The sequence below is a fragment of the Drosophila virilis genome, chromosome 2, assembly GCF_030788295.1.
Source record: "Drosophila virilis strain 15010-1051.87 chromosome 2, Dvir_AGI_RSII-ME, whole genome shotgun sequence".
NCBI classification, from domain to species: Eukaryota; Metazoa; Arthropoda; class Insecta; order Diptera; family Drosophilidae; genus Drosophila; species Drosophila virilis.
Genome location: NC_091544.1, coordinates 31,428,867 through 31,452,656, shown reverse-complemented (window position 1 = coordinate 31,452,656; position 23,790 = coordinate 31,428,867). Strand labels below are relative to the sequence as shown.

At 37.1% G+C, this 23,790-nt stretch overlaps 6 protein-coding genes across 10 annotated transcripts; 5 read left to right on the top strand and 1 right to left on the bottom strand.

Moving 5' to 3' along the window:
* Positions 1-291: 291 nt before the first annotated feature.
* Mvl (solute carrier family member malvolio) lies at positions 292-14,307 on the top strand. Of its 4 annotated transcripts, none has more exons than XM_032433525.2 (12): positions 292-485; positions 4,335-4,569; positions 4,949-5,133; positions 5,204-5,368; positions 5,428-5,566; positions 9,524-9,679; positions 9,740-9,898; positions 9,956-10,401; positions 10,470-10,585; positions 10,646-10,737; positions 10,951-11,021; positions 11,328-11,955. In XM_032433525.2, exons 1-12 carry the CDS (start codon positions 466-468, stop codon positions 11,407-11,409), a joined length of 1,866 nt encoding a protein of 621 aa, XP_032289416.1. In that variant the 5' UTR covers positions 292-465; the 3' UTR covers positions 11,410-11,955. The 4 variants fall into 4 exon arrangements, with proteins under 4 accessions (XP_032289416.1, XP_070062818.1, XP_032289418.1 ...); XM_070206717.1 differs by lacking the exon at positions 11,328-11,955 and adding an exon at positions 11,188-11,287; XM_032433527.2 differs by lacking the exon at positions 11,328-11,955 and adding an exon at positions 13,441-14,307 and having other exon boundaries at positions 293-485.
* A 554-nt stretch (positions 14,308-14,861) lies between these two features.
* Jhbp15 (Juvenile hormone binding protein 15) lies at positions 14,862-17,603 on the top strand. The gene is made up of 3 exons (XM_015170817.3): positions 14,862-14,979; positions 16,626-17,112; positions 17,174-17,603. Exons 1-3 carry the CDS (start codon positions 14,913-14,915, stop codon positions 17,373-17,375), a joined length of 756 nt encoding a protein of 251 aa, XP_015026303.1. The 5' UTR covers positions 14,862-14,912; the 3' UTR covers positions 17,376-17,603.
* A 653-nt stretch (positions 17,604-18,256) lies between these two features.
* LOC6632867 (circadian clock-controlled protein daywake) lies at positions 18,257-19,219 on the top strand. Its single transcript, XM_002056517.4, has 3 exons — positions 18,257-18,381; positions 18,446-18,932; positions 18,997-19,219. Exons 1-3 carry the CDS (start codon positions 18,315-18,317, stop codon positions 19,217-19,219), a joined length of 777 nt encoding a protein of 258 aa, XP_002056553.1. The 5' UTR covers positions 18,257-18,314.
* Positions 19,220-19,466: 247 nt separating this feature from the next.
* LOC6632866 (protein takeout) lies at positions 19,467-20,593 on the top strand. Of its 2 annotated transcripts, none has more exons than XM_015170325.3 (3): positions 19,467-19,629; positions 19,821-20,304; positions 20,363-20,593. In XM_015170325.3, exons 1-3 carry the CDS (start codon positions 19,467-19,469, stop codon positions 20,583-20,585), a joined length of 870 nt encoding a protein of 289 aa, XP_015025811.1. In that variant the 3' UTR covers positions 20,586-20,593. The 2 variants fall into 2 exon arrangements, with proteins under 2 accessions (XP_015025811.1, XP_002056552.2); XM_002056516.4 differs by having other exon boundaries at positions 19,507-19,708.
* A 28-nt stretch (positions 20,594-20,621) lies between these two features.
* On the top strand, positions 20,622-21,782 carry LOC6632865 (uncharacterized). Its single transcript, XM_002056515.4, has 3 exons — positions 20,622-20,930; positions 20,993-21,476; positions 21,534-21,782. The coding sequence occupies exons 1-3, from the start codon at positions 20,861-20,863 to the stop codon at positions 21,748-21,750; spliced, it is 771 nt and encodes a 256-aa protein (XP_002056551.1). The 5' UTR covers positions 20,622-20,860; the 3' UTR covers positions 21,751-21,782.
* Positions 21,783-21,955: 173 nt separating this feature from the next.
* Positions 21,956-22,911, bottom strand: LOC6632651 (uncharacterized). The gene has a single exon (XM_002056514.3). The coding sequence runs from the start codon at positions 22,803-22,805 to the stop codon at positions 22,242-22,244; it is 564 nt and encodes a 187-aa protein (XP_002056550.1). The 5' UTR covers positions 22,806-22,911; the 3' UTR covers positions 21,956-22,241.
* Between the last annotated feature and the right edge of the window lie 879 nt (positions 22,912-23,790).

The following is a 23,790-nucleotide window of genomic DNA, read 5'->3' as shown; positions in this document are numbered from 1 at the left end:
TATGCCAATTGAGATAGCTGGGAAAAGTTCACTGATAGCGGTTTTTATTGTAATGGAATTGTTGCTGGAACGTTAAGCGGCTTTGACAATGCAGATTGCCTTTGTCCTTTCGAGAGAGCGTGCTTCAGCAAACATAACGAATCATAAGACATTATCAGAAAATCCCCCATCAAAAATGTCGGGTTCGCTCTCTCACAGACGCTATCAGTGCGGTTCGTGAGCGCAGCTACGCTCAATTTCAATATACTATGAATATATTATATATATTGCGGCAACGGCTTGCACTAGCAGTCACTCAACGTCCAACGACGACGACGAGCACGACAGTCGCACAGCTGTTCGCCTGGACTGAATAACAGAAGACGATGTATCGATACATCGATAGTACATATCCCTAATTGAGTTGAATTTGGTCTACGTGTGAACAGCTGTTTTTTGGTGTAAATAGTCTGGCCGTGAGTGCGAATGAAAAAGAAAGCAGCTGGGTGCGTTAAAGCACAAGCCACAATCACAATCACAATATTGCTCAACATAAATTAAAGAAAAAAAAAGAAAAGCAAAAAAAAAAGACGCCAAAAATAATAAAAACAAACAATTGAACGCGTCGCGGATGTTGCGCGTGCGATTGATTGAATACAACTCGCGCAAAATTAACAATTGCAGCGTGTGGCAGAAGCTGCTGAAGCTCTGACGCTGGCAAATCGTTCCAAAAGTTGAGCCGAGCAGCGAACGGTCAACGTCACCGAACTTCTAATTGGTTCCAACAAAAGCAATTTCGTGCATTTGGCTATGCATTACTACTAAGCGCAATATACTTTTATTTAGTTCGGTTAGATTGTGTTTCTGTGTGTGTGTGTGTGTTTGTTAAATTAACAACTGCATAAATATTCATCTATAACGACGCCGTGTAATTGTTTATTTTGTAATTTTACTGCCGCCTACTAATCATCGAGCTGTCGCAAGTATGTGTCGTTTAAGTTAATTGTTTTTTGTACATTGTGCTAGACTTCATTAAACAATATGCAATTAACGGTTTACTCTGCTATTCTAATGACTTATGGTTGCATTTATTTTTTGTTACCTTTCCGCCATGTGTTTTATTTGTGCCTGTGTGTGAGTGCGCAGGCAGGTGCGCCAAAAACGAACAAAAAAAAAAGTGCTAATGCTGAGAGCTACAACACACGCACACCGGCTATACGCGAGAGGGAGACAGAGAGAGATAGATGGTCAATTAGTTGAAGAGAATATTGCCTAGTATACACTTGCAGAGGCTATTATAAATTTCTGACGAAATGTATAACGCATTACGGGAGACTGCAGTATATATACATATACATATACATATTTACACATATACATATATATATATTTATATTTTTGTTCAGTATTAGAAGCTGAGTCGATATAGCCTTGCCCCTTTCTGCGTGTTTCTAGTCAAATTGGTCTGGTCTAACGGCAAGGGTATTTGATGTTCGTCACAACGATTGTAATTGCTTCGGTCTGGTTCTCTGTAGTAGCGGGCAGTTGCCAGATTGCTTAATAATTTATAATGCAGCCCATTGCTGTTGATAAGCAGTGTCCCAATCTGAAATATCATACCTGAACAATGGACGCAAATTCCCAGCTGAATTGAAATAACGCAATTATTATGGAATATGCATGAATATGCGAATTAAAGAAAAAAGAAATAAGATTTAATTCAGCCTGTTGGCCTTTATTGTTCTGTACGGCAGGAAATTGTCAATATATAATCATCCATAATTAAATATGATTAGCGATATTATGTAAATAGTTGATTTTTTAATTGCGTCTCGATATTGTTTGTTCAAAAGTTGTAATTAAAAATTAAAAATAATTGTGATTTTATTAGATATTTCATGAAATTACTTTTATTTTTTCTAAATATCATTTAGTTGCGCAGTTTAAAGAGCGCACGATGCTGACATAGCAGAAATTTCCCTCTGTTTTTTATTTTTATATAAACAGCAACAATTTGGCAACGCAATATGGAAAGAAAGCTTTCTAATTTTGGCCTAAAGAACAAAGAAATGTTAATCAAAGAGTATGTGAAAATATTGTAGACATGCACAACAATAATAATAATAATAATAGGTGTTTAAATCAAATGAGGGAAACATATTTAAAACATTGCCATTACTTTAAATTAAAATCGATAGAGTTTAGTTTTCTTGCTAATGAAAATATTAACGCTTAGTTCAAAGCAGCTGTAAAGTTAAGATAAGTCTATGGCATAGCTTATGCTATAAATATCCACAAAAATATGCCTATGTTTGTTAAAACAGTTATCGCTATAAACGAGCGACTTTTTAACACTTTTTTATGGGCGTCTTTTCAACACTTTTAATAGCTGATATGCTTCCGAGTAGAATTATAGCGAAGTTTAACAATAATATGTGGCAGCTGTATACACAAGTTGGTCTATTTTAAATTGCGGCAAGACATGCCTTTCGTAGAACTTAACACTCGGAGTTGTCACAATTTACCATAAAATGAAAATTCCATGTTTAGCGAGGCCTTTAAAAGGCGCCAAACATAATTAGACGATTCGTATAGCCCGAGCTCCACAGCGACTCGATGAAGCGATGTGGAAAGCAGCGCAACGCTTTGTCAAGGTGAACCAGACGTCGGGTATTTCCAACCAGCTCCATACATGCCCAAGGCACCTACTTATAGACATATATATATATATATATACACAAGATGTGCAGAGCTCTGCTTGATGAGACGCGTTTGCGTTAAAGCCGCAGGGCAAACCAGCATAAAAATCGCAAAGCATTCAAATAAACTAAAGAGAAACAAAAACAAAACAAAAATAACAAATCAAATTTAAAAAATATAAAATGTTTGCATTTTCAACAGGTTATTCACCTGTGCACTTGTGCAACAGCTTAAATGATGTGCTCGATATCCGCTATTAACTTGTTCATATGTTTTCTTTTCTTTTGTTATTGTTTATGCGAAAATTGCTTATATAGTCTCAAGCACAGCTGTACAAATGAGCGAAAGACACCAAAACAGAATTTCACTCGTTCTGTTATTTATTTATTGGTTCTTGTTTATAGGCAATTCCTTTTTTATAACAATAAAAACAAGTCTCGAATTCATCTACTGATTGCGCTCGCTATTCCTATCAATTTATAATTGTATTTTTATTTTATAATCAAATGCTGCTTATATTATGCGAAACAAACAAAAAAAACACTTTTAGTTTTCATATGTGCATACAGTGGTACCTCGATTTAAACTTCTTTTCAATTCAGCCCAGGAACTTTACTTTGTATTTGGTTTAATAAATAATAGATTTAAGAACATTGATTCGATTATTTATTTAAATCAAATCAATTCAGATTGTGACATTGATTAAGACTCGGGGGAAAGACTGCTGTAAGCAGAGTCAATGTATTGTAGAATATATAACAATACTACTATATATATGTATATATATATAATTTTAAACGTTTCTCTAACAAACAACGAGTAGAGTTATATTAAGTCTTATCAATCGCAGGCAATTCAGCGTCTGTTGACAAAGTACTTGCACGCCAGATATTTAGTTAGAGTTCCGGGAAATATTATTTTGTTTGTTTTGTTATTTCATTTGTTTGCCGCAAGTTATTATGGATGGCAGCTCATTCGAATTTATATACCCTGTAGGCTTTGGAAGGAACAAACGGCTCTATACTTTAGTCCTACGGGGCATCTGCAGACTACAATTGAAATAGATTTTTTTTCAACCAAGCTGATTAAAGCACAAGCATAGCTTATTAGAGCGTAAGTTAAGTAAAAAGGGCATCCACGAGTCGCCTAGTCCCGACTAAAACAGTTTTACTTTTCTGTTATGTGCCGAGTTATTACCTATTTCTGTTAGCTCATAATAATTGTTATTTGTGGCATGTGTTGGTAATGCAGATAATAATGAAATTATGGCTTTTATTAATTTTATATTTGTTTGTTATTCAGATTTTGATAATTCCGTTCCACAATAGAATTTCAATCTATTGCGATGATGTGCAAATTTAATGGAAAGTCCAGCTAAACAATTAAATTAGGCAACATTTTTTTGTTGCCTGTGCTAAATAAAAGTCAGACAACATGTGAGGCATTATTGTGTATTATAAATATAGGAAAATTATCTGCGAAGTCGTCACGTGCAAAGTTGCAAATATAAATACGAAAAAAATAGTTTATTTTAGTTGGGTGCATTTGGTAATTTTCTGCCCGATTGCGAGCCGAAATTAAACTGTTTGTCACGTACAGGTGTTAAATTAATTTAAATTAATACATTAATTATCGTGTCTTTAACACACTTACAGCATGTCTCTAAACGAGGGCTATCACAACAGAATAGAGCCCGGCGCCGCGTCCGCTGGCGACGATCAGGCCTCGGGCTCCGGCAGCACGCGTGGCAGCAATGGAAATGCCGCTGCCGCAGCACACAGCGCCCAGTTGCATCAGCAGATGCTCAGTGAGAACACATATCTGAAGCCCTCGAAACAGGCCTATTTTAGTGATGAGAAGGTGCTCATACCAGACGACGATCGGACCAATGTAAGTTCAAATATAGGTATCTAAATCCTAAATGCAAGCCCTGTACCCATGAAAAGCCTTAGATCTAGCATTTTGAGCTATATGGATCCGTTGATTGGCTCTTTAAATTTAAACTAAAGGCTATCCTATATTATGCGCGTATCGATAATTTCCATATTTCATTGTCATCGATCAAAATCAATTTGTAGCCTCTGTGATAACTGTGATATTATAACAGCTAGAGCGACCAAATTTGATATAGAGGTACTTAAGTATTAAATAAAAAGTAAGAATGTTTAATTTTTTTAATACGTTTACCTCTCCCCTGGGTATAGGGCATCTGCTAGTCGGGCAGTTTATCATAAATTTTACATATTAACTTATCTCCGTTCGCACACAGATCGGTTTCAGTTTTCGCAAGTTGTGGGCCTTCACGGGCCCCGGTTTTCTCATGTCCATTGCGTATCTAGATCCGGGCAATATTGAATCCGATCTGCAATCGGGCGCCGCAGCTAAATATAAAATACTCTGGGTACTGTTATGGGCCACAATATTGGGCCTGCTAATGCAACGCTTGGCTGCAAGGTGAGTGTGTCACATACAATATAAACTTAATACTTGATATATATTTAAATTATGTTAAAACTATCTTTAGGCTGGGCGTTGTCACTGGCCTGCATCTGGCGGAGATGTGCTATAGACAGTACAAGCGTTTGCCACGTTGGATACTCTGGATCATGATAGAGATTGCCATCATTGGCTCGGACATGCAGGAGGTCATAGGCACAGCCATTGCCATATATCTGCTATCCAATAAAGTGTGAGTTCTAATAGCTATATACATCATAAATTGTTCGTTAATCTCCTCTTCCCTTGCAGTGTGCCTTTATGGGGCGGCGTCCTCATCACGATTGTTGATACATTTACGTTCCTATTTCTGGATAAGTATGGTTTGCGAAAGCTGGAGTTCCTATTTGGTTTCCTCATCACGGTCATGGCTATCACATTTGGCTATGAGGTAAGCTGCGCTTCTGCAAACAAAACAATAATAAAAACATTCCCGTTTCGGGTGATCACCCCGAAAAAGATCCCCCTGATAAGAGGCTCCTAAATTAATTGTCTGTCAGGCATACAAATAAGTATATAAAGTGCTTAGACACAGCGCTTCAGTCGTTAAATTTTTTTACCCATTAATATGAATACATTTTAATGGCCTTTTTTTGTGTCTATTGTCGCTAAATTGCATTCGTCAATTGACGTGCATGTCTGTCAGGGGCGTACTTTGTGTCTATATCTTTCAATTACGGCACTCGCAGAGCTCGTCCCATTCCGATTCCCATTGCCATTGCCGTTCCTGGTACACATTTTTTTTCCATTTCGTTCCGCTACTTGATAATAAGTAAACTATTTGTGTATCTGTTTAGAGGCAGGCTGTGTTTGCTGTAAGCTATTGTTTTTCAACAAATATGACTGGACCGTCTGGGCGTTAAATGATTAGATAAATGACTTTAGAGAGTGGTTTCTTTCGAGAAATGACAACTATTTGTATTTGATTATGTGGGTATGAATGTGCCGGAAATGGACCATAACTTATTGTGATAAGTAGGGGATTATTGCTTATGGCCTTATCAAAAAGTCATATGCAAAAAAAGCCAGGCTACGGAAATTTGCTTAAACAATCATATTTTGTTGACTGTTGGCATTTTAAAATTTTATTTTAGTTAAAGACAACAAGTTCTTACGAGGATGAATAGGTCATAAGCTGACTTAAAAATAAAATTCCCTATTATATATTGTATTTATTTCAATATTTATTTGTTGGCTGGCTCGAGGTCCGTGTTTGTTAAAACAAACAATGAAAAACAATTTTATTCAATTCTCTTCCGATATATTTCGGTTGCACATCGGCAAACCGTCTTCAGGGCACTAACACCAAGATACAAAAAACAATTAACAATTATAATACAATAAATTAAACATTATTTCGAACATTTTACATACATTATTTTACACGTCTGCGCTTTTTGACGTGGAGATTGTTACTGAGGTTGTTTGACTGTTTAAGAGGTGTCTGTACAAGTGAGCGCAATTTTCTGTGTCTGTCTTGTAGTTTAGTCGTTTGTAGGTTGGTGTGTTAATTATGTGTAGCATTTCCAATGTGTGTCGCTTGTTATAGTGTTGTTCTTGTTGTAAGATTGTTGTTTCATCAAAATTTGGTGTGTGGTTGCTTCTTATACAATGGGTCATAAGTGCTGTTTTCTGTATATTATTTTGATGTCTTAGTTTGAAGTCCGATTTATGTTGACTAATCCTTGTTTTTAGCTTCGATTTTGTTGTACCTATGTAGACACTATTGCACTTGTTGTTGTTATCCCCGCCACATGGTATTTGGTAAACGACGTTGCTTTTTTCGATCATCGGGATTTTCGACTTTATCTTGTTGAAGAATTTTTGTAATGTATTCGTCGGTTTGTGTGCTACTTTTATATCTTGTTTGTTATAACAGTCTGAGTTTGTGAGGCGTTCTGATAGTCGTGGTACATATATTAGTGATTTGTATATTTTAGCAGGTTCTGTTGGCTTTTTTCTTTCGATTTGTCGTCTTTTTAATAATGTTTTGATTATATTTGGGGGGAAGTCATTTTTGGTCAAAAGTTCTTTGATTTCATGTTCAATTTCTTTGTGGTATATTGTGTCCGATATTTTCATCATTCTATTCATACAGCCTAGTGCTGTATTGATTATCATACTCTTTGGGTGGTTTGAATTGAAGTTGAGTATTCGTCCGGAGGCTATGGGTTTCCTATACCACTTTATTTTGAGTGTGTTGTCCATTCTGCTTACAATAGAGTCTAAAAATGGTAATTTCCCGTCCTTTTCTAATTCCATTGTAAATTTTATCTGTTTGTGGAAGGAATTCAATTCTTTTAGAATATTTTCCACGTCTATTTTGTTCGTTATGGCAAAAAGGTCATCTACATATTTGGTCAAGAGTCTTGGTTTTATTTTTAATTTATCTGTAATCTTGTCCAACAGTTCCTCCATTAATATATCTGCGATTACTGGGGAAGCCGGTGATCCCATTGGCATTCCCTTAAGTTGTGTGTATATTTTGTCTTCGTATTTGAAATATCTGTTTTCCTGTATGCAAAATCTAACTATGTCCATAAATAGTTGTTTCGGTATATTCGTGTGCTCTTCTAATTTGGTCCATTTTTGTCTTATTGTGTCAAGTGCTAATTCTATTGGTATGCTGGGAAATAAGGATACTACGTCAAAAGATACTAATGTTTCCTCTTCTCTAATCTGGGAGTTGTTGACTCTGTCTTTAAAATCTACCGCGTTCTTGATGTTGTACCTAGAGTCCATTGTCAGATTTTTTAATATTTGTATTATATATTTGCACAGCCCGTAAGATGGAGATCCTATGGAAGAACATATTGGTCTCAGTGGAGTTCCTTCCTTGTGTATTTTTGGTAGTCCATATATCCTCGGAGGTACCGCTGTTGTTGTAGTCATCTTATTTCTTTCGTCCTTTGAAATAAGACCCATCTTGAATAATTGTGCTACGAAGGTGTTATTCTTTGTCTGTAGTCTTGATGTCGGATCTAGTCTCAATGTTCTATACGCGCATAAGTCGTCTAAAATATTTGTCATTTTATTTTTATATTCATCCTCATCCATTGCTACGGTTTTGTTGCCCTTATCCGACGATAGAATTTTAATATTTATATTTTCTTTCAGTAATTTTCGTGTCTGTTCCACTGTGTCCAGTATTGCTCGATCCCTACTGTTTTGGTTGTTCTTGGTTTTATGCTCTTTGACTAACAAAGAGAATTTTGTGCGCGCCGACTCTTGTGTTTCCTTTTCTTTTATTGTTTGCACTAGCTCCTCACCGTCTGCGATGTATTTCAAGAGAGGAAAATCTCTCTTGCTGATTGGGAGAGCGAACTATCAGAACGCCTCACAAACTCAGACTGTTATAACAAACAAGATATAAAAGTAGCACACAAACCGACGAATACATTACAAAAATTCTTCAACAAGATAAAGTCGAAAATCCCGATGATCGAAAAAAGCAACGTCGTTTACCAAATACCATGTGGCGGGGATAACAACAACAAGTGCAATAGTGTCTACATAGGTACAACAAAATCGAAGCTAAAAACAAGGATTAGTCAACATAAATCGGACTTCAAACTAAGACATCAAAATAATATACAGAAAACAGCACTTATGACCCATTGTATAAGAAGCAACCACACACCAAATTTTGATGAAACAACAATCTTACAACAAGAACAACACTATAACAAGCGACACACATTGGAAATGCTACACATAATTAACACACCAACCTACAAACGACTAAACTACAAGACAGACACAGAAAATTGCGCTCACTTGTACAGACACCTCTTAAACAGTCAAACAACCTCAGTAACAATCTCCACGTCAAAAAGCGCAGACGTGTAAAATAATGTATGTAAAATGTTCGAAATAATGTTTAATTTATTGTATTATAATTGTTAATTGTTTTTTGTATCTTGGTGTTAGTGCCCTGAAGACGGTTTGCCGATGTGCAACCGAAATATATCGGAAGAGAATTGAATAAAATTGTTTTTCATTGTTTGTTTTAACAAACACGGACCTCGAGCCAGCCAACAAATAAATATTGAAATATGGAAAGGTCGCCAGAGCCATCAATAAATATTGTATTTATTGTGAACATTAATTATTATTGATTTTCTCAACGAACGGCAGCTTAACATAAAACAAATAAATAAATTAATAATAAAAGAATGTCTTAATCATCATTAGCTACACTTCAATATGTCCCACAAAGCAGATCGCCCTTCTATTTAATTCTCATGAATTTTAGAAATGCACACAATACTAGCGGAGTCTGATCTCTCTTCCTGTTTGTCCTTTGATTCTCAAACTTTGTTGGTAAATCCTAATTTTTTATTTCCAGTATATTGTCTCCGCGCCCAATCAAGCTGAAGTGATGGAAGGCATGTTTGTGCCTTGGTGCACCGATTGCAATTCGGATGTGCTGCTCCAGGCAGTGGGCGTGGTGGGTGCCGTTATCATGCCACACAATCTCTATTTGCACTCTGCTTTGGTCAAGGTAAGAATTGGATAAAAAATAAAGTGAATCCTCAATTAATTCTTTCTATTTGCCTAACAGTCACGCGACGTGGATCGTCGCCAGCCAAAGAAAGTGAGCGAAGCGAATTTCTATTTCTTTATTGAGGCCTCCGTTGCGTTGTTTGTCTCCTTTATCATCAATCTCTTTGTTGTGGCGGTCTTCGCGCATGGCATGTATGGCAAGACCAATCGGGATGTGGTGAGTGAACTGTAGCAGCATATGTTTTCTGCAGTTGGCTAACTTTCCATCTTACAGCTGGATGTGTGTGCCAACAAGTCCATGTACGAGGATGCCAAGCTGTCGTTTACGGACAATCACAATCTGACGGACATTATCAATGCGGACCTGTACAAGGGCGGACTGTTTCTGGGCTGCACATTTGGTGCCGCGGCCATGTACATTTGGGGTGTCGGCATTTTGGCTGCCGGCCAGAGCTCCACCATGACGGGCACCTATGCGGGCCAGTTCTCCATGGAGGGTTTCCTCAATCTGCAATGGCCGCGCTGGTGTCGTGTGCTGGTCACGCGCTGCATTGCCATTATACCCACCTTCTGCCTGGCCATGTTCAGTAAAATGGAGGATCTAACCAATATGAATGATATACTTAATGCGGTCATGTCGCTGCAGCTGCCATTTGCAGCTATACCCACAATAGCGTTTACATCGTGTGCGGCCATCATGGGTGAATTTGTGAATGGAATGTGAGTAGAGATTGAATATCTCCAATTTATCATAAGCTTACATTTTTAATCACTGTTTTTTTTTGCAGCGGTAACAAAATCGTTTCCATTTTGCTAACCATTGTGGTAATTGGCGTTAATTTGTATTTTGTGGTGGCGCAAGTGGAAACGCTGCAAATTGAAGGCGGCATGCTGGCGCTCGTCTGTAAGTCTATAATATTCCCCCTTATTTACTTGAGTGACTAATGCTTCTCTCTTGTTGTAGGCATATTTGCTGTATTATATATTCTATTTGTTATATATCTTGTGATACATATGGCCGCCTGCATGGGCAACAAGCGTCTGATGAACAGTCGGGTAAGTTATATTGAAAATCAGCAAACACTTATCAAAATTCGTGACTAAAAGCATTAACTATTTGACCAGTCAATCATAAATTGTATGCGGCGGCAATAGTTATCATGCTCAAGTTTATCAATTTACGTGACTGTTCGCAAGCACTTTATAGAGCTTTAGATGTCATATATATCGAAGACAACTTCATCTAACTAATGTTTTTCCTATTTACAGTGGGTGCAACGTTTTGTGTTACCAAGCCAGAATAGTTTTTCGATTAAGAATGCCAACTCAACGTATGCCAGGTATGTTAATGCCTAATATATTACTCATAATAATATTCTTGCACACACCAAAACACACATACACATACATGCACAATTGCCTACGTCTTTATATGGGTAACTAATCTGAAAATTTTATCTCTAGTCTTTACTATCCTAATGTCAATTGGTTTTTCTACTTTCCCAGCACTCCTAATGCTGTCTACTGTCTTCTTAAATCTACTAATCCTTTGCTCCACCATTCGGTTACTTTTCTCTCTAACACTTATTGACTAACACTTAATTGAATACATATGCCTATGCTCTTCTTCTTTTAATTATTCACAGTGATGTTACCTTAGTTGTAGGCGATAAAACTAATACTACTGACAAACCTCTCGATACTGTTTCGGAAAAAGTAGCCCAATGATTATTTCTACAGTTCATAAGCTACGGCTCAGTTAACTAACATTATTTCATTTTGGAAGCCCTCCACATTTGTGATATTAACACTTAAATCACATGCTTTACAACACTAACAATTCATCAATAAGAATTTAAGTTGCCTTAAGGCAATTGCTGTTCATACCTATTAAAACTAATAATAAGTTTTTGGTAAGTCATAATGTTGTTGGTATTGTGGACCTATAATGCTCGCACAACGGCAATTATCAGGCTATATTCATATAAGCTAGAGTGCTTAGTATTGATAAATAAAATACGCATTTAATAGTATATTCTGGGAATAGTGGTCTTGCCTTTGATTTATTATAAGTATAAGCTAGTTCCTAAGTACTGAATTGGAGCTGTCGCGGAGCCATTGTATGGAACTTAATGGATCTCCGAATGTTGATGAAGAAACCTGGACCAAACTATATACTAAGTATATAAAGCTTAAATACCTAAGTACAGGTTATACATCTATTGGATATTATTTGGTATTTTGGTAAAACGGTCATCCATTGCATTCATCCATTTGGCGTGGTTAAATAAATCAAAACAAAACAAAAATAAAAACTCAACAACAAAAATGTGTTGCTAATTTTGTTACTATTTATTTTTTGTATCACAAAATTCTCTTCTATTATATGTGTTTGCGTGACTACCAACATTTGTTTCCCAACACTGTTCTGTGTATCTTATACTAAATACATCTACACACGCTCCACTCTTATACTGTACACCACTCTACTATTTCTGACGCTGACTGCAAAAAAAAAATATATAATACAAATAAAACCTCAACTGTATTGGATTGATTGATCTGTAATTATTGGCAAAAAATAATGTTCAAAATTAATAAATGATTTTCTTGGCATTGGCTCAAATCTAATCTAAAAAAAGTTTGCAATTGGCAAGCAACAATAGACTTTAAAAAAACAAATATGAAAATATTGAAAGAAAAAAAGTTTAGAAAAACATTAAACAAAATGAATTAGCGTTCCGACAGCTTAACACATTTCTAAAAGAAAAAAAAAAACGAATATTCATTTAACCAAAAATTCAATGCGGATTTCAATTGTTTATTTAAACCTCGCAAATGGGCTGCTGCACGTGCCGCCAAATTTGTTTATCCATTTAATGGTGGCAACAAAAACAACGAACCAACAACGAACCAACCCAACCACATGTGAATGCCATCCTCTATAGCGAGCTGACGCTTAACGATAATGGAATCTCGATAAACTCTTTTAATAATCTACAAAGAAATGTCGCCTCTTAATGCTTATGGTTATGTTAATTTTGATTGTATATAATAAAATGATTGTATTTCGTATATTTGGCTAAAAGTGATCTAAGGAATAGTTTGTGCTCTTCTTTATTGCTCAGTTCTGTAGAGTGCTAAGTATTTATAATAAGTTTACGTACATAACTCAATAATTGTGTTTTTATACGTAGCTCAACTTTTTTGTACATATGTATATAAGTACATATGTATATAAGTAAATAAAATAATAAAACAGCTGTTTAGTCTTACCCCACTCACAATAAAGATAAACATATATTTGTGGTCACCGCTGTGATAGATGGTTCTTTCTGAGTTGTCTTTTATTTTAATGCCTATTTGTTAATGTCTTTAAACTATAGAATGTTGTATGTTGAACTTATTTCTTCTTTCTATGATGTTGATTTCCTACTAACACGGAATTCTTTTAGATAGTCGTATACCATGATTAATCAATAAAAAGTTCTTTGCGTAGCTTAATTAGTTATTATAATATGCATTATTATGCTGCGGGCTGTGGATTTTCTACTCTCTAACAACCCTGTTTATTGTCTTTGTTACTTCAAGAACATCCTGAGTTAAGATCAGTGTATGTTGGGTCCTTATTCTGTATAAGAGCTCTTTTGTATAAGACCCAGATGCGCCTCATTTTACGCATACACACGCACACATGCTCGCACACACACACACTTACATTGAGTCATACATCGATTTCATAATATGTTTCATTTGCAGAATTGCCACCAATGCCGACACCGACGCAGATATCATGGATGGTGAGGATGCGTAGCCATTACTGTTCTGCACTGATTCCGATGGCAGTGAGGAGGTTTGTTTTAGCAGCAACAACAACGAGCTGAGTTGCCACAGTAGCAATGTGGACAATGCCAATGGCCATGTGGTCATCAGCTAGCATTCGGTTCCAGTCTGTTCTAACAAACCGTTTCGCAAAGAGCACAGAGTTGTCACCCCATCCGAAAGCCATGTCCCAGCACTTAGTTCATCGCGTCACAAATCTGGCTCTGGTTTTGTTTGGCAAATTGTCGCTCTCTCTCTTCAGGCCGAATACTTGGGAATTAGTGTAATAAATGGTCATAGCATATTTATTTTAACATGATAAACGAAGTATACCAAAAAGTCGAAAAAAAGGTAATTCATAGGAAACAAAATTTCGTTATTTATCATATCATAAATATAACTGCAAAATGCCTGGGATAAAAAATAAACATGTGGCATCGAAAGTAGACATTAGTTCACTGTACTGTAATTGATAATAATAATAGTTTGATGCACAGACACACACATACACTCACACACACATACACATATTTTAACTAAACATATATATATTTCTTATAAGGCTGTGAACTGAGAAACCATAAACAATTTTTTAAATCAAAAATGTATAAATCTTAAGAACGTGTGTTTTTCAAAAATATTTCCTAAAAAAAAATCAATCGAAAATAGTTTATGTTTTTTTAAATTTAGAGCACACGTTTTTCTTAATGTATCATTTAAATTATTTATAATCCGCAATTTTATTCAAAAGCACAGTAATAAATAAGTCAAGAACTTATTTGCAATATTTCTCTTTGCTATCGACATTAAATTGTTTTTTATTGTTGTGTATTACATTTAAAATAAAATACTATAATAATATGCATAAGTACAAATGATATGTGTGTTTTGTATTTAGCGGAGAAATCGGATGATAAATCAACTTATCTTCGATTTGCATACTAGCCTGTGTCTAAAATAAAAATGTAAATGGGCTTGATAAGCTAGTCGAAATGTGGGTAGCTGGTAAAGGCAAAAAAGTAGATTATTTAACTAATAAAAAATGAATTATAGGGTATTCGCTAGTCGAGCCATCCCCAGTAGCTCTCTATTAACCCCTGATGAAGCGCACCGTTTCTGTCACGACTCTTTAAGTAGCTGTAATTGATATTTAAATGAATGGCGTCTAAATGAAAGGGAAATTAAATACCTGCACAGCTAATGAGGCATTTGCTACCCAAGCGAGTCAATCAAACAAAAGCGTAAAGTGTTAATTACAGTGTAGGTGGCAGTATAATTTAATGCTTTTACAAAATTTAAGTGTAGTTTCCGATTTCCGTATCGGGTAATTGGATTATAAAAGCGACGAGCCAGTCATTGCTTAGGTTCATTTAGTAAAGGCGCTCAAAAAGTCAACGGGAGCTAGAAGGATGTCCAAAATGTGGTATACCCTAGCATTGCTCCTGCTAAACGGGTTTTTTGTCCGCGGCGAACTACGTAAGTGAAATACTGAGTATATAAAATTGTGAGTAAAAATGATACTAAGTTTTTAAAATTTGTATTTAAATTTATTGGGAGCATATTGAAAGAATTGTAGATTATCCGGAGCCCTCTTATTCCAACACCAAAAGAAGTAATAATGAGTATTTAAAAAAAAGCTCCCTTGGCAGGATTCGAACTTGCAACTGCCGCATTACTTTGTGACGGCTCTACTCAACAGCCACATCAGCCAAAAAAAAATTAAGTTTCCTTGGTAGGGCTCGAACTCGCGACAGACCGCGCTACTTGCTGTTCCTCCACTCAACAGCCACACCAATAATTGAGTATAATTAAGAAAAAAAAAAAAAATTAAAAAAGCAACACAGAAAACAGTTGCAATTGCAATGGTGTTGATATAATTCGAGCAGATGCGCATAAATCTGTGTGTACATGTATACAGAAACTCTTGGAATTTGCGCTAGCTGCCCCATCCAATTGCGCAGTAAATCACATAACTTTTGGGTTTTTTCTTAACCGATCTTAATGATACTTTCTACAGTATATCTTACTGTAGCATGAAATATTTGTGCATTCTCAAAAAGTTCATTGCATTAAAATTGTGGCTTAAATTGGTGGGCAATATAATGTGGGTTATTTACTTGATTTATAGCTTTGCGGTGGTAGCGGGGAGGTGGCGATAAGTATAAAATGAAATATACTTGATATATACACATAATACTCTAAAACCAAAATATCAAGTAACTCTAGCTCTTAATATTTCCCCAATTTACTCAAAAAATAGGAAGTAGATATAGTTTTTTAGAGTTTGCTTGGAAACGGGGCAACGAATATCGGAAACAAATATCATCTGTGCAGGCACTAGGAGGACATACATCTAAAATTTCAAGTCTCTAGCTCTTATAGGTTTTGATATCCTTGCGTTCATATATACGGACAGACGGACGGAAGGACGGATAAAGACCGGGGTTTTACTTGAGCACCTACTATGTTGGATTAGTCTCACGTTATTCGAAAATACAACGAGCCGAAACAATGCGTCGGACTATCGCCCCCCCTCCAGGACACTTTCCCTGCGCGAATAATGTTCCTTCGGTACCAATTGGATAAATGCCGGGTGGAATCAATACATTCCCTCATTGGTGGGAGGTGCGGCCGGTCTAAAACCTCAAAAAGCTCTACCCGCGATTTGGGTATAAGCTACAGCCACCACAATACTTGAACTCCTGACATACAGACAGGCAGACGTACATGGCTAGATCGACTCGGCTATTGATGCTGATCAAGAATATATACACTTTATGGGGTCGGAGATGCTCCCTTCTGCCATACATTTGCACAAATACATTATATATTTTTACCCATTTTGGGTTCTGGGAATAAAACTTTCGCGAGTTTCAAAAAGTTAATCTCAAATATTTAATTTATCAGCGGTCACTTTCCCATCTTATTAACTCAATTATAAACTGATATAACATTCTAGATATATGTCAATTCAATTATTTTCTTAATATTTAAATTTATTTGTCTCTAAAGAATAACACTGTTTACATATGTATTTAGGATTTGCGTGCAAGAATTTCTTGTTTTATTTATTTTTTTAGTTTTAAGTTTTATTAAAAAGAAATAAATATTCGAATTTTCAGCACCAGAGATTGAGAAATGCGCTGGCGGCGATGCGAACTGCATTGTGGAAACCATCAATCAAATTGTGCAAAAGTATCCCAAGGGCCTACCTGGCATTGGACTTGATGCCTTGGATGCCATAGACTTTCAAGATGTAGTCGTTAGCGAGGCCACGCCCAATACGCCCATGCAATTGAGCTTGAAATTCAATACATTGAGGGTGTGTGGTTTTGAGAACACGACAATCCAGCATGTCAAAGGATTCGAGAAAGTGTTGCGACATGGCTTCGAGCTGGCCGGATGGACGCCTCTGTTGCGGCTCGATGGGCTCTATGAGGCGGAGGGCAGGCTGTTGATGTTGCCCATACAGGGCAAGGGCGTGGCGCAGGTGGAACTGAGCGGTTGTCAATTCACGTGCAGGGCAAAAGCAGTTGAGGATCAGCGAACAGCCGATGCTAAACTTTATGCAAAGATCAACAAGGTCAAGTGTCTGGTGAATATAAAGGGGTAAGCTAAAAGGTGCTAATATTAGCAGAAAATTATTCCTAAATATTACATTGTTAAACAGTCTGCATGTCAACTTTGACAAGCTGCTTGACAACCAGGAGCTAAGCGACTCCATGAACGAGCTAATCAACAACAACTGGCAGGATGTGTGGAATACCATGCGAAAAGGTGTCAACTCGGCTGTTAACCAGGTGGCACAGACAATTATTAGCCGTGTGTTAGACAAGTTGCCCTACGATGATTTCTATAAGCAAGTCTTATAGTTGAATGATTATTAATTGGGAGACTAAACACAAAATACTATTATTGTTCTTATTTTTCTCCCGTATAAATGCACTAATATCTTTTATATATCCCCTAACCGAACGTAAGCCAAAATTATTTTCTCATTGTAAGATTGAGCACTGTAAGATATCTAATATCTTTTATTCATATCCTTATCAATCCTAACAGAAATAAAAATAATTTTCATACACTTATAAAAATTAACCAACCTAACTTAAAAGCTCTTACAGATCGTTTTTTTCGTTAAGTGTTTCCTTATGTTGCTATAATATATATAGTATAGCCTACAATCTTTGCTCCGAGTTCCAAGACATATACTATAAATATCTAGAAACTTGTATAGGGCTTCATGCGCTGCTGAAATGTGATTGGATTGGACCCATCTGTGCTTTCGGGGTCTTCTAACCTTGGCCTATATGAGCCAGATTACGTTTTATATAAAATGATTGACAACAAAAAAAAAAAAAATTCCAATAAATATATTTTTAAAAATAATCCTAGTAATGCGATAAAAAAATAAAGATAAATGCGATAAATATGATTACCAACTAACGTATGAGGAGCTAGCATTTTGAATAGATTTCCCATTTATCTTTTGTGTAAATGGGATTTGTTTATTGTGCTAAAAATAATAGCTGCCCTATGCCAATATTAATAGTTACTAGTTATTACCTTTTACAACTGGCCAGCCAGTCGATCAGCTGTAAAGTCTTAAAGCTGTGCTCAATTGCAAAGCTTCTCGAGTACCCACCATGATAGTTGGTGCTAGACCTGGTTTAATTAGTTAAATATGGTGGATTACGGCAAACTAGTTATGATAATCGATATATTTCTATTCAACTAATATTGAGACTGTGGTTGGGATTTACTTGAACGCGGACTGTCTGGGGCTATTCAAGTGCTTGGATTTGTTTACAATGCGGAAACTTTTGATATTGTCGATGTGCCTGCAGCTTTATATCGGTTCCGAGTGCTCAACATTACGTGGGTAGTTAAAATAGAGTCACATTGTCGGTTAGTTCTCTATTTTCTCTATATTTGATCGCAGCCAAGAAAATCAAGAAGTGCCATTTTGGAGATGCAACCTGCATTAGGGACACGGCAAATGCTCTGATACGCAGCTTTCCCAAGGGCATACCCTCGGTGGGCTTCAAGCCGATTGATGTGGTCCATGTCAAGGATACGGTGCTCATCAATGATAGACAGGTGGGCGGCGCCTGGTATTTTTTCGACCTGCTCAATCAGATCAATTATGGTTTCGAGAACACAACTATAACGGAAATCAAGGGCTTCGACGAAGATCCCAGCTTAACGAAAATCGAAGTTAAGGGCCATCTGCCCAGGCTTATATACAGAGGCACATATAATGCCCAGGGCCGTTTACTCTGGCTGATTAATATTAATTCATCCGGTGTCTCTGAATCGGAATTCTTAAACTTTCATTTCGATTTCACGCTGAAAGTGCAAACGGAATATCGTAACAATAAGCGATATCTAAAGATCTATCAGCTGGTGCCGAATATTTCTGTGGATCGGTGAGTTCTAAAAGTGAGTCCAGTTTTAATTGCAAACATTACCAGGAATTTTATTGACTTGCAGCTGGATACAATGGCTGGAGAATTTTTTTCCAGAAAATACCGATTTGACAATATTTATTAATAAAATATTCAATGCAAATTGGGTTGAGTTTTGGAATGAGCTCGAAAAGCCCATATTGGAAGTATTCACAGGTGTATTCCTGAGCATTATCGAGGATATATTTCACAATGTTTCATACGATGACATGTTTCTCTCGAATAAGTATGAAAATAATGATAATTGAATTAAAAACAAGTCTAACTCACTTAGATTGATTTCTCAGCTATGCCAAATATTATAGATATGTTGAATTGTTAGCATCATGAAAATTGTGAAAACCTAAAGAACTTTTGCATATAATATAAAATGGCATCTCGAAATTCAGCATAGTTGTAAATGTACCATGTTCATATAGTATACATTTCGTACACCCCACGAATTATATAAATAGTTAAATTAATATACGTTCTGTGCGGAACCGAGTGAAGCCCATGTTAGTTGAATCGAGCAACCGGTTTATAAAACTATGCGAATTCCAATTTGATTTGCTGGCCTTTTTAAAATTCTATAGCAATAGGCATTCGATTTTATTCAATGTCCGACCTCTGAGGCCAATACAAGTGCATTCTCCTCCAACATATGGTGCATATCCAAGTAAGCCGAAATATGCGTATTGTATTTGTCGTCTCAATCATTCTGCAATTGTTTATCGCGTGCAAGTGTCAAACATTACGTGGGTAGTCCAAATAAAATGTGTGTTCCTATAGCCTAAATCAATTTATAGTTGCTTTTTTTTTTGTTTTTTTTTTTTTTGTTTTTCGATTCCTTTCTCTTCCTCTTCCCAGCGAACTTTATTAAGAAATGCCGTTTCGGCGATTCGAAATGCATAATTGAATCCATGAATGCGGTGATCAAACGTTATCCTCGAGGCTTGGCAGCCATGGGCATGAAGCCCATCGATAATGTGGATATTAAGGATTCGGAAATTTGGAATAACGCCGAAGTTGGCGGGGTTTGGTTTAAGTTTAAGCTCTTCAATCAAGTGAACTATGGCTTTGAGAATGCAACAATAACGCGCATCAAGGGTTTCGGCAGGGATCCCACGGCCAGCACCATGGAAATTCACGGAAGGATACCAAGTCTCATACACAAGGGTAGCTATATAGCCAATGGACGTGTTTGGCTGATCGCACTGAATGCTACGGGCGAGTCCACATCGGATTTTCAGAACTTGCGGTTTGTATTAAAGCTGAAAGTAATACCGGAATATCGGAATAACAAGCGCTACCTGAAAATCTACGAACTAGTTCCGATCGTGAACATTAGTCGGTGAGTCTGCGATATACTAGATATACAAGTAGTATATTTTAATTACATCGATCGGCAGCTGGATTGTCTGGCTGGATACCTTGTTTCCCGAAAACATGGATCTAACCATAACGTTAAACGAGGTGCTCAACGCGAACTGGTTGGAGTTCTGGAATGAACTGGAACCGGCGTTTCTGAGCGTTTTTAGCAGTGTATTTACGGGCATGATTGAAGATATTTTTCATAAAATTTCCTATGATGATATGTTCCTCAAGGACAATGAGACTGAAATAAATTATTAAGCCATAAATCAGATTGTCCATTTTCTTTAACTAACAGTATATTTGTAACAGGAAGAGTATATTTTTTATAGTATTGCTATCCGTATGTACAACCAGCAATCCGGTTTTGAATATAGTTCACAAAACACTTGCTATAAACTTAAACAAAGATAATCTATTGATGTTATTTACAGTTTAGCTTCGGCTAAAGCAGGTTCTAAGTAACATCGTGTCGTGACTGCAATTAATTGCAACTGGTTTAAAATAACAATAATAATAAAATCTCTATACACAAGATGTACAAGTATTATATGTTAATTATCGTATTGCATACGCTATGCAAGACGGCATTGGGTGTCCAGCTGCGTGAGTATTCCAGTTAGGATTCGAACAATATACATATACAAAATATGTTTTTTTTTTTGCAGCTAAGGACATCAAGAAATGTCATTTTGGGGACACGAAATGTCTTATAGTCAGCATTAATGACCTGATCAAGCGTTATCCCAAAGGCATACCGGAGATTGGGCTGCCGCCGCTGGACTCCACCCGACTGGAGGATGTCGCGATTCTGGACAGGCCCAATGTAGGTGCTGTTTGGTTAACCTTTTACACGCGCGACAATGTCAATAGGGGCTTCAATAATGCCACCATTACCCATGTGGATGGCTTCAGTAGAGATCCAACCAAAAACATAATGACCATTGAGGCGCACATACCCAGTCTCATCCACGAGGCAACCTACGATATGCTGGGTCGCTATCTGTTGTTTGTGGCGAATACGACGGGCAAATTGAAATCCGATTTTCAGAATGTTCAATTAAAACTGACCATAAAGAGTGTTCTGGAATATCGGAACCACAAACGCTATTTGAAGATCTACGAACTAAAGCCTAAAGTTGAGCTGGATCGGTGAGATCGATTGCCCAAACCCCAATATGATTTTAAAGTATCCAATTTTCTTTTCAGCTGGATAGTTTGGTTTGATAACTTGTATAGGGAAAATACGGATCTTACGATTGCGGTCAATCGGGCCTTCAACGAAAATTGGTTGGAATTCTGGAACGGCCTCGAACCTGGGCTAATGAAATCCTTTGCCCAATGCTTTACAGGCATGCTGAATAAAGTCTTTGAAAATGTGGCCTATGACGATATGTTTTTGCCAGACGTCGGCGAAAACGAATGAATAAATAATTGCATACAATTTATATATAAGTATATATTAATTTAGTATTAACATTTTGTTGTATAGGTTTGTGCAACTTTTCTTACCGGTTTATGGCAACTTACAAAAATATAAGCCCGCCGGAGCGCTTGGTACTATGTCAACAGAGAAAGCCTTTCTTGTACTCTGTTCGGAAAGTTAAAAGGAGTATATTGGTATTCTACATGGATTGTTTTTCTGTCTGACCGTTACGAATATATAAAACGAATCTTCAATGTAAAGATTTTTATTTTGTATTGTTTTGAATAATATATTTTCAAATAATTTCATTAAATCAAAAATATTAAGAAAATATTCAAACGGGCATAACTGAGGTTTCGGACTTACATACTTATATTTGGAAAATTCCAACAAAATTTTCCTTCTAATATATGAGGAAGAATTGTATTCAAATCCATTTGAGTACCTTAAGAATTTGTTATGTTCAGGTTGTGCACTAGACGTCCTTTCCTTCAGTTCGCAATCTTCCCTTGGCCCTGCTTGTGGAATTTGCCATCCAATTGAAGCTCATCGTAGAAGATGTGATCGTTGTAGCTCTCATCCCGGTGATACATGTGCTGGTAGCCCTTGGAGCTGTTGCCGCGCCTGAAATTCCGATAATCGGCGGACAGCTTGAGCAGCGTTTGCCGTCGATGCGGCTTGCCGAGATGCTGCAGGGCTGTTGTCTCATCCTGGTCCTGGTTATGTCGCTTGCTGCGACGTTGCCGCCAACCCCAGCGCGATCGTTTAACTGTTGTTGGGGGCAGCGGCTGGAGCTTGGTGCGAGCAGGCTGCAACTTCCTGGATTTGGGTCTGGTCTTGTGCCTGTACTGATCCACCACACTGCAGGTGGGCATGTCTCTGGGTTTGGGTATGCCCTCGTCCAGCTTGGGCGGGCACTGCAGCACATAGTACAGACCGGAAGTGGACTCGTTAGCGTGGAGCAGGCGTAACGGCAGTTTATAGTAGGCGAACATGTTGCGCTCCACAACAATGCCGGATGCGACACTCAGCAGTCCGAATGCCAACTGCCACATTTTCCAGAAATCTAAACAGAGCTATGCACGGCCATGGATTTATAAATGCAGCCCGAAATAGCTTCACTTTTTCAGCTTCAGTGAGTTTGGCGTAGCTTGCGGTTATCCTCATTAATTTACCTTTAATATTTATTACGTCCAACTGCAACTGGTTTTGCCAGCAAGTTGAACAACCCGCTGCGCCTGGGCCTAGGTCAATCAATAGTCATAAAAAATATAGAAATAGAAATAGCAAAAGTTTTCCAAGCGGAAGTCATGCAAGAAACTGTTGCTTGTTTGTTTAGCAACAATGTTGCCGTTGGCTTGGCAACAATGTTGCCCTTGGCGCAACAGTTATTTGTTTTGTTTATGGCTGGCGCCTGCGCCACATATTTACCATAAAAACGGCAACTACTGCAGGGGATAGTGTGTGGAGGTGTGAGGCTAGAGAGTTCCACAACTGTTGCGCATAAGCAACAGTTTTTGGCGTGACTGCCACACATTTTCCAATTTATGTTGCTCAATATTCTAAGCATTTTGTGGCTTAGGCTTTGACAGTTCGCTAACAATGTGGCGCATTTAACAGCGTATCCAATTAGAATTCGCACGCGGCTCTAATTAGACTTAAATTGATATACCAATAAATATGCTACAGCCATAAATAAATAGCTAAATTATGATTTTAAGTTTCATTTAGATGTGTGTACATACTTGAATGTATGCTTGCCCCTGTGAGATATTCAAATTACCGCTTCGATACTTTCGTGTCACGACAAACGAGTACTTTTAATTACTGTCCAATGGGAAGTGATCAAATATCGCAGTTCGATTCCACACGCTGACGTTGAAATGATAAGCCTGGCCTGCTTGAATTTTAAGAATTGCTTAATATATAAATTTTCAAAGCACAATTCGATGTGAATATATATCTTGTGCGATAATCAAATCATAAATATAAAATTACTTGCAATATGAAATGGATGCTGACAGAAGGATGTCCCACGCC

Bases quoted from the DNA above. Each gene is read 5' to 3' on its own strand.
- LOC6632865 (XM_002056515.4), top strand. From the start codon at position 20,861: ATGTACAAGTATTATATGTTAATTATCGTATTGCATACGCTATGCAAG. The intron at 20,931-20,992 runs GTGAGTATTCCA...TTTTTTTTGCAG, and splicing joins GGCATTGGGTGTCCAGCTGC to CTAAGGACATCAAGAAATGT. The intron at 21,477-21,533 runs GTGAGATCGATT...TTTTCTTTTCAG, and splicing joins CCTAAAGTTGAGCTGGATCG to CTGGATAGTTTGGTTTGATA.
- LOC6632651 (XM_002056514.3), bottom strand. From the start codon at position 22,805: ATGTGGCAGTTGGCATTCGGACTGCTGAGTGTCGCATCCGGCATTGTT.
- LOC6632866 (XM_015170325.3), top strand. From the start codon at position 19,467: ATGTTAGTTGAATCGAGCAACCGGTTTATAAAACTATGCGAATTCCAA. The intron at 19,630-19,820 runs GTAAGCCGAAAT...TCCTCTTCCCAG, and splicing joins AACATATGGTGCATATCCAA to CGAACTTTATTAAGAAATGC. The intron at 20,305-20,362 runs GTGAGTCTGCGA...ATCGATCGGCAG, and splicing joins CCGATCGTGAACATTAGTCG to CTGGATTGTCTGGCTGGATA.
- Jhbp15 (XM_015170817.3), top strand. From the start codon at position 14,913: ATGTCCAAAATGTGGTATACCCTAGCATTGCTCCTGCTAAACGGGTTT. The intron at 14,980-16,625 runs GTAAGTGAAATA...TCGAATTTTCAG, and splicing joins TTTTGTCCGCGGCGAACTAC to CACCAGAGATTGAGAAATGC. The intron at 17,113-17,173 runs GTAAGCTAAAAG...ATTGTTAAACAG, and splicing joins TGTCTGGTGAATATAAAGGG to TCTGCATGTCAACTTTGACA.
- Mvl (XM_070206717.1), top strand. From the start codon at position 466: ATGAAAAAGAAAGCAGCTGG. The intron at 486-4,334 runs GTGCGTTAAAGC...ACACACTTACAG, and splicing joins ATGAAAAAGAAAGCAGCTGG to CATGTCTCTAAACGAGGGCT. The intron at 10,402-10,469 runs GTGAGTAGAGAT...TTTTTTTTGCAG, and splicing joins GGTGAATTTGTGAATGGAAT to CGGTAACAAAATCGTTTCCA.
- LOC6632867 (XM_002056517.4), top strand. From the start codon at position 18,315: ATGCGGAAACTTTTGATATTGTCGATGTGCCTGCAGCTTTATATCGGT. The intron at 18,382-18,445 runs GTGGGTAGTTAA...ATTTGATCGCAG, and splicing joins TTCCGAGTGCTCAACATTAC to CCAAGAAAATCAAGAAGTGC. The intron at 18,933-18,996 runs GTGAGTTCTAAA...ATTGACTTGCAG, and splicing joins CCGAATATTTCTGTGGATCG to CTGGATACAATGGCTGGAGA.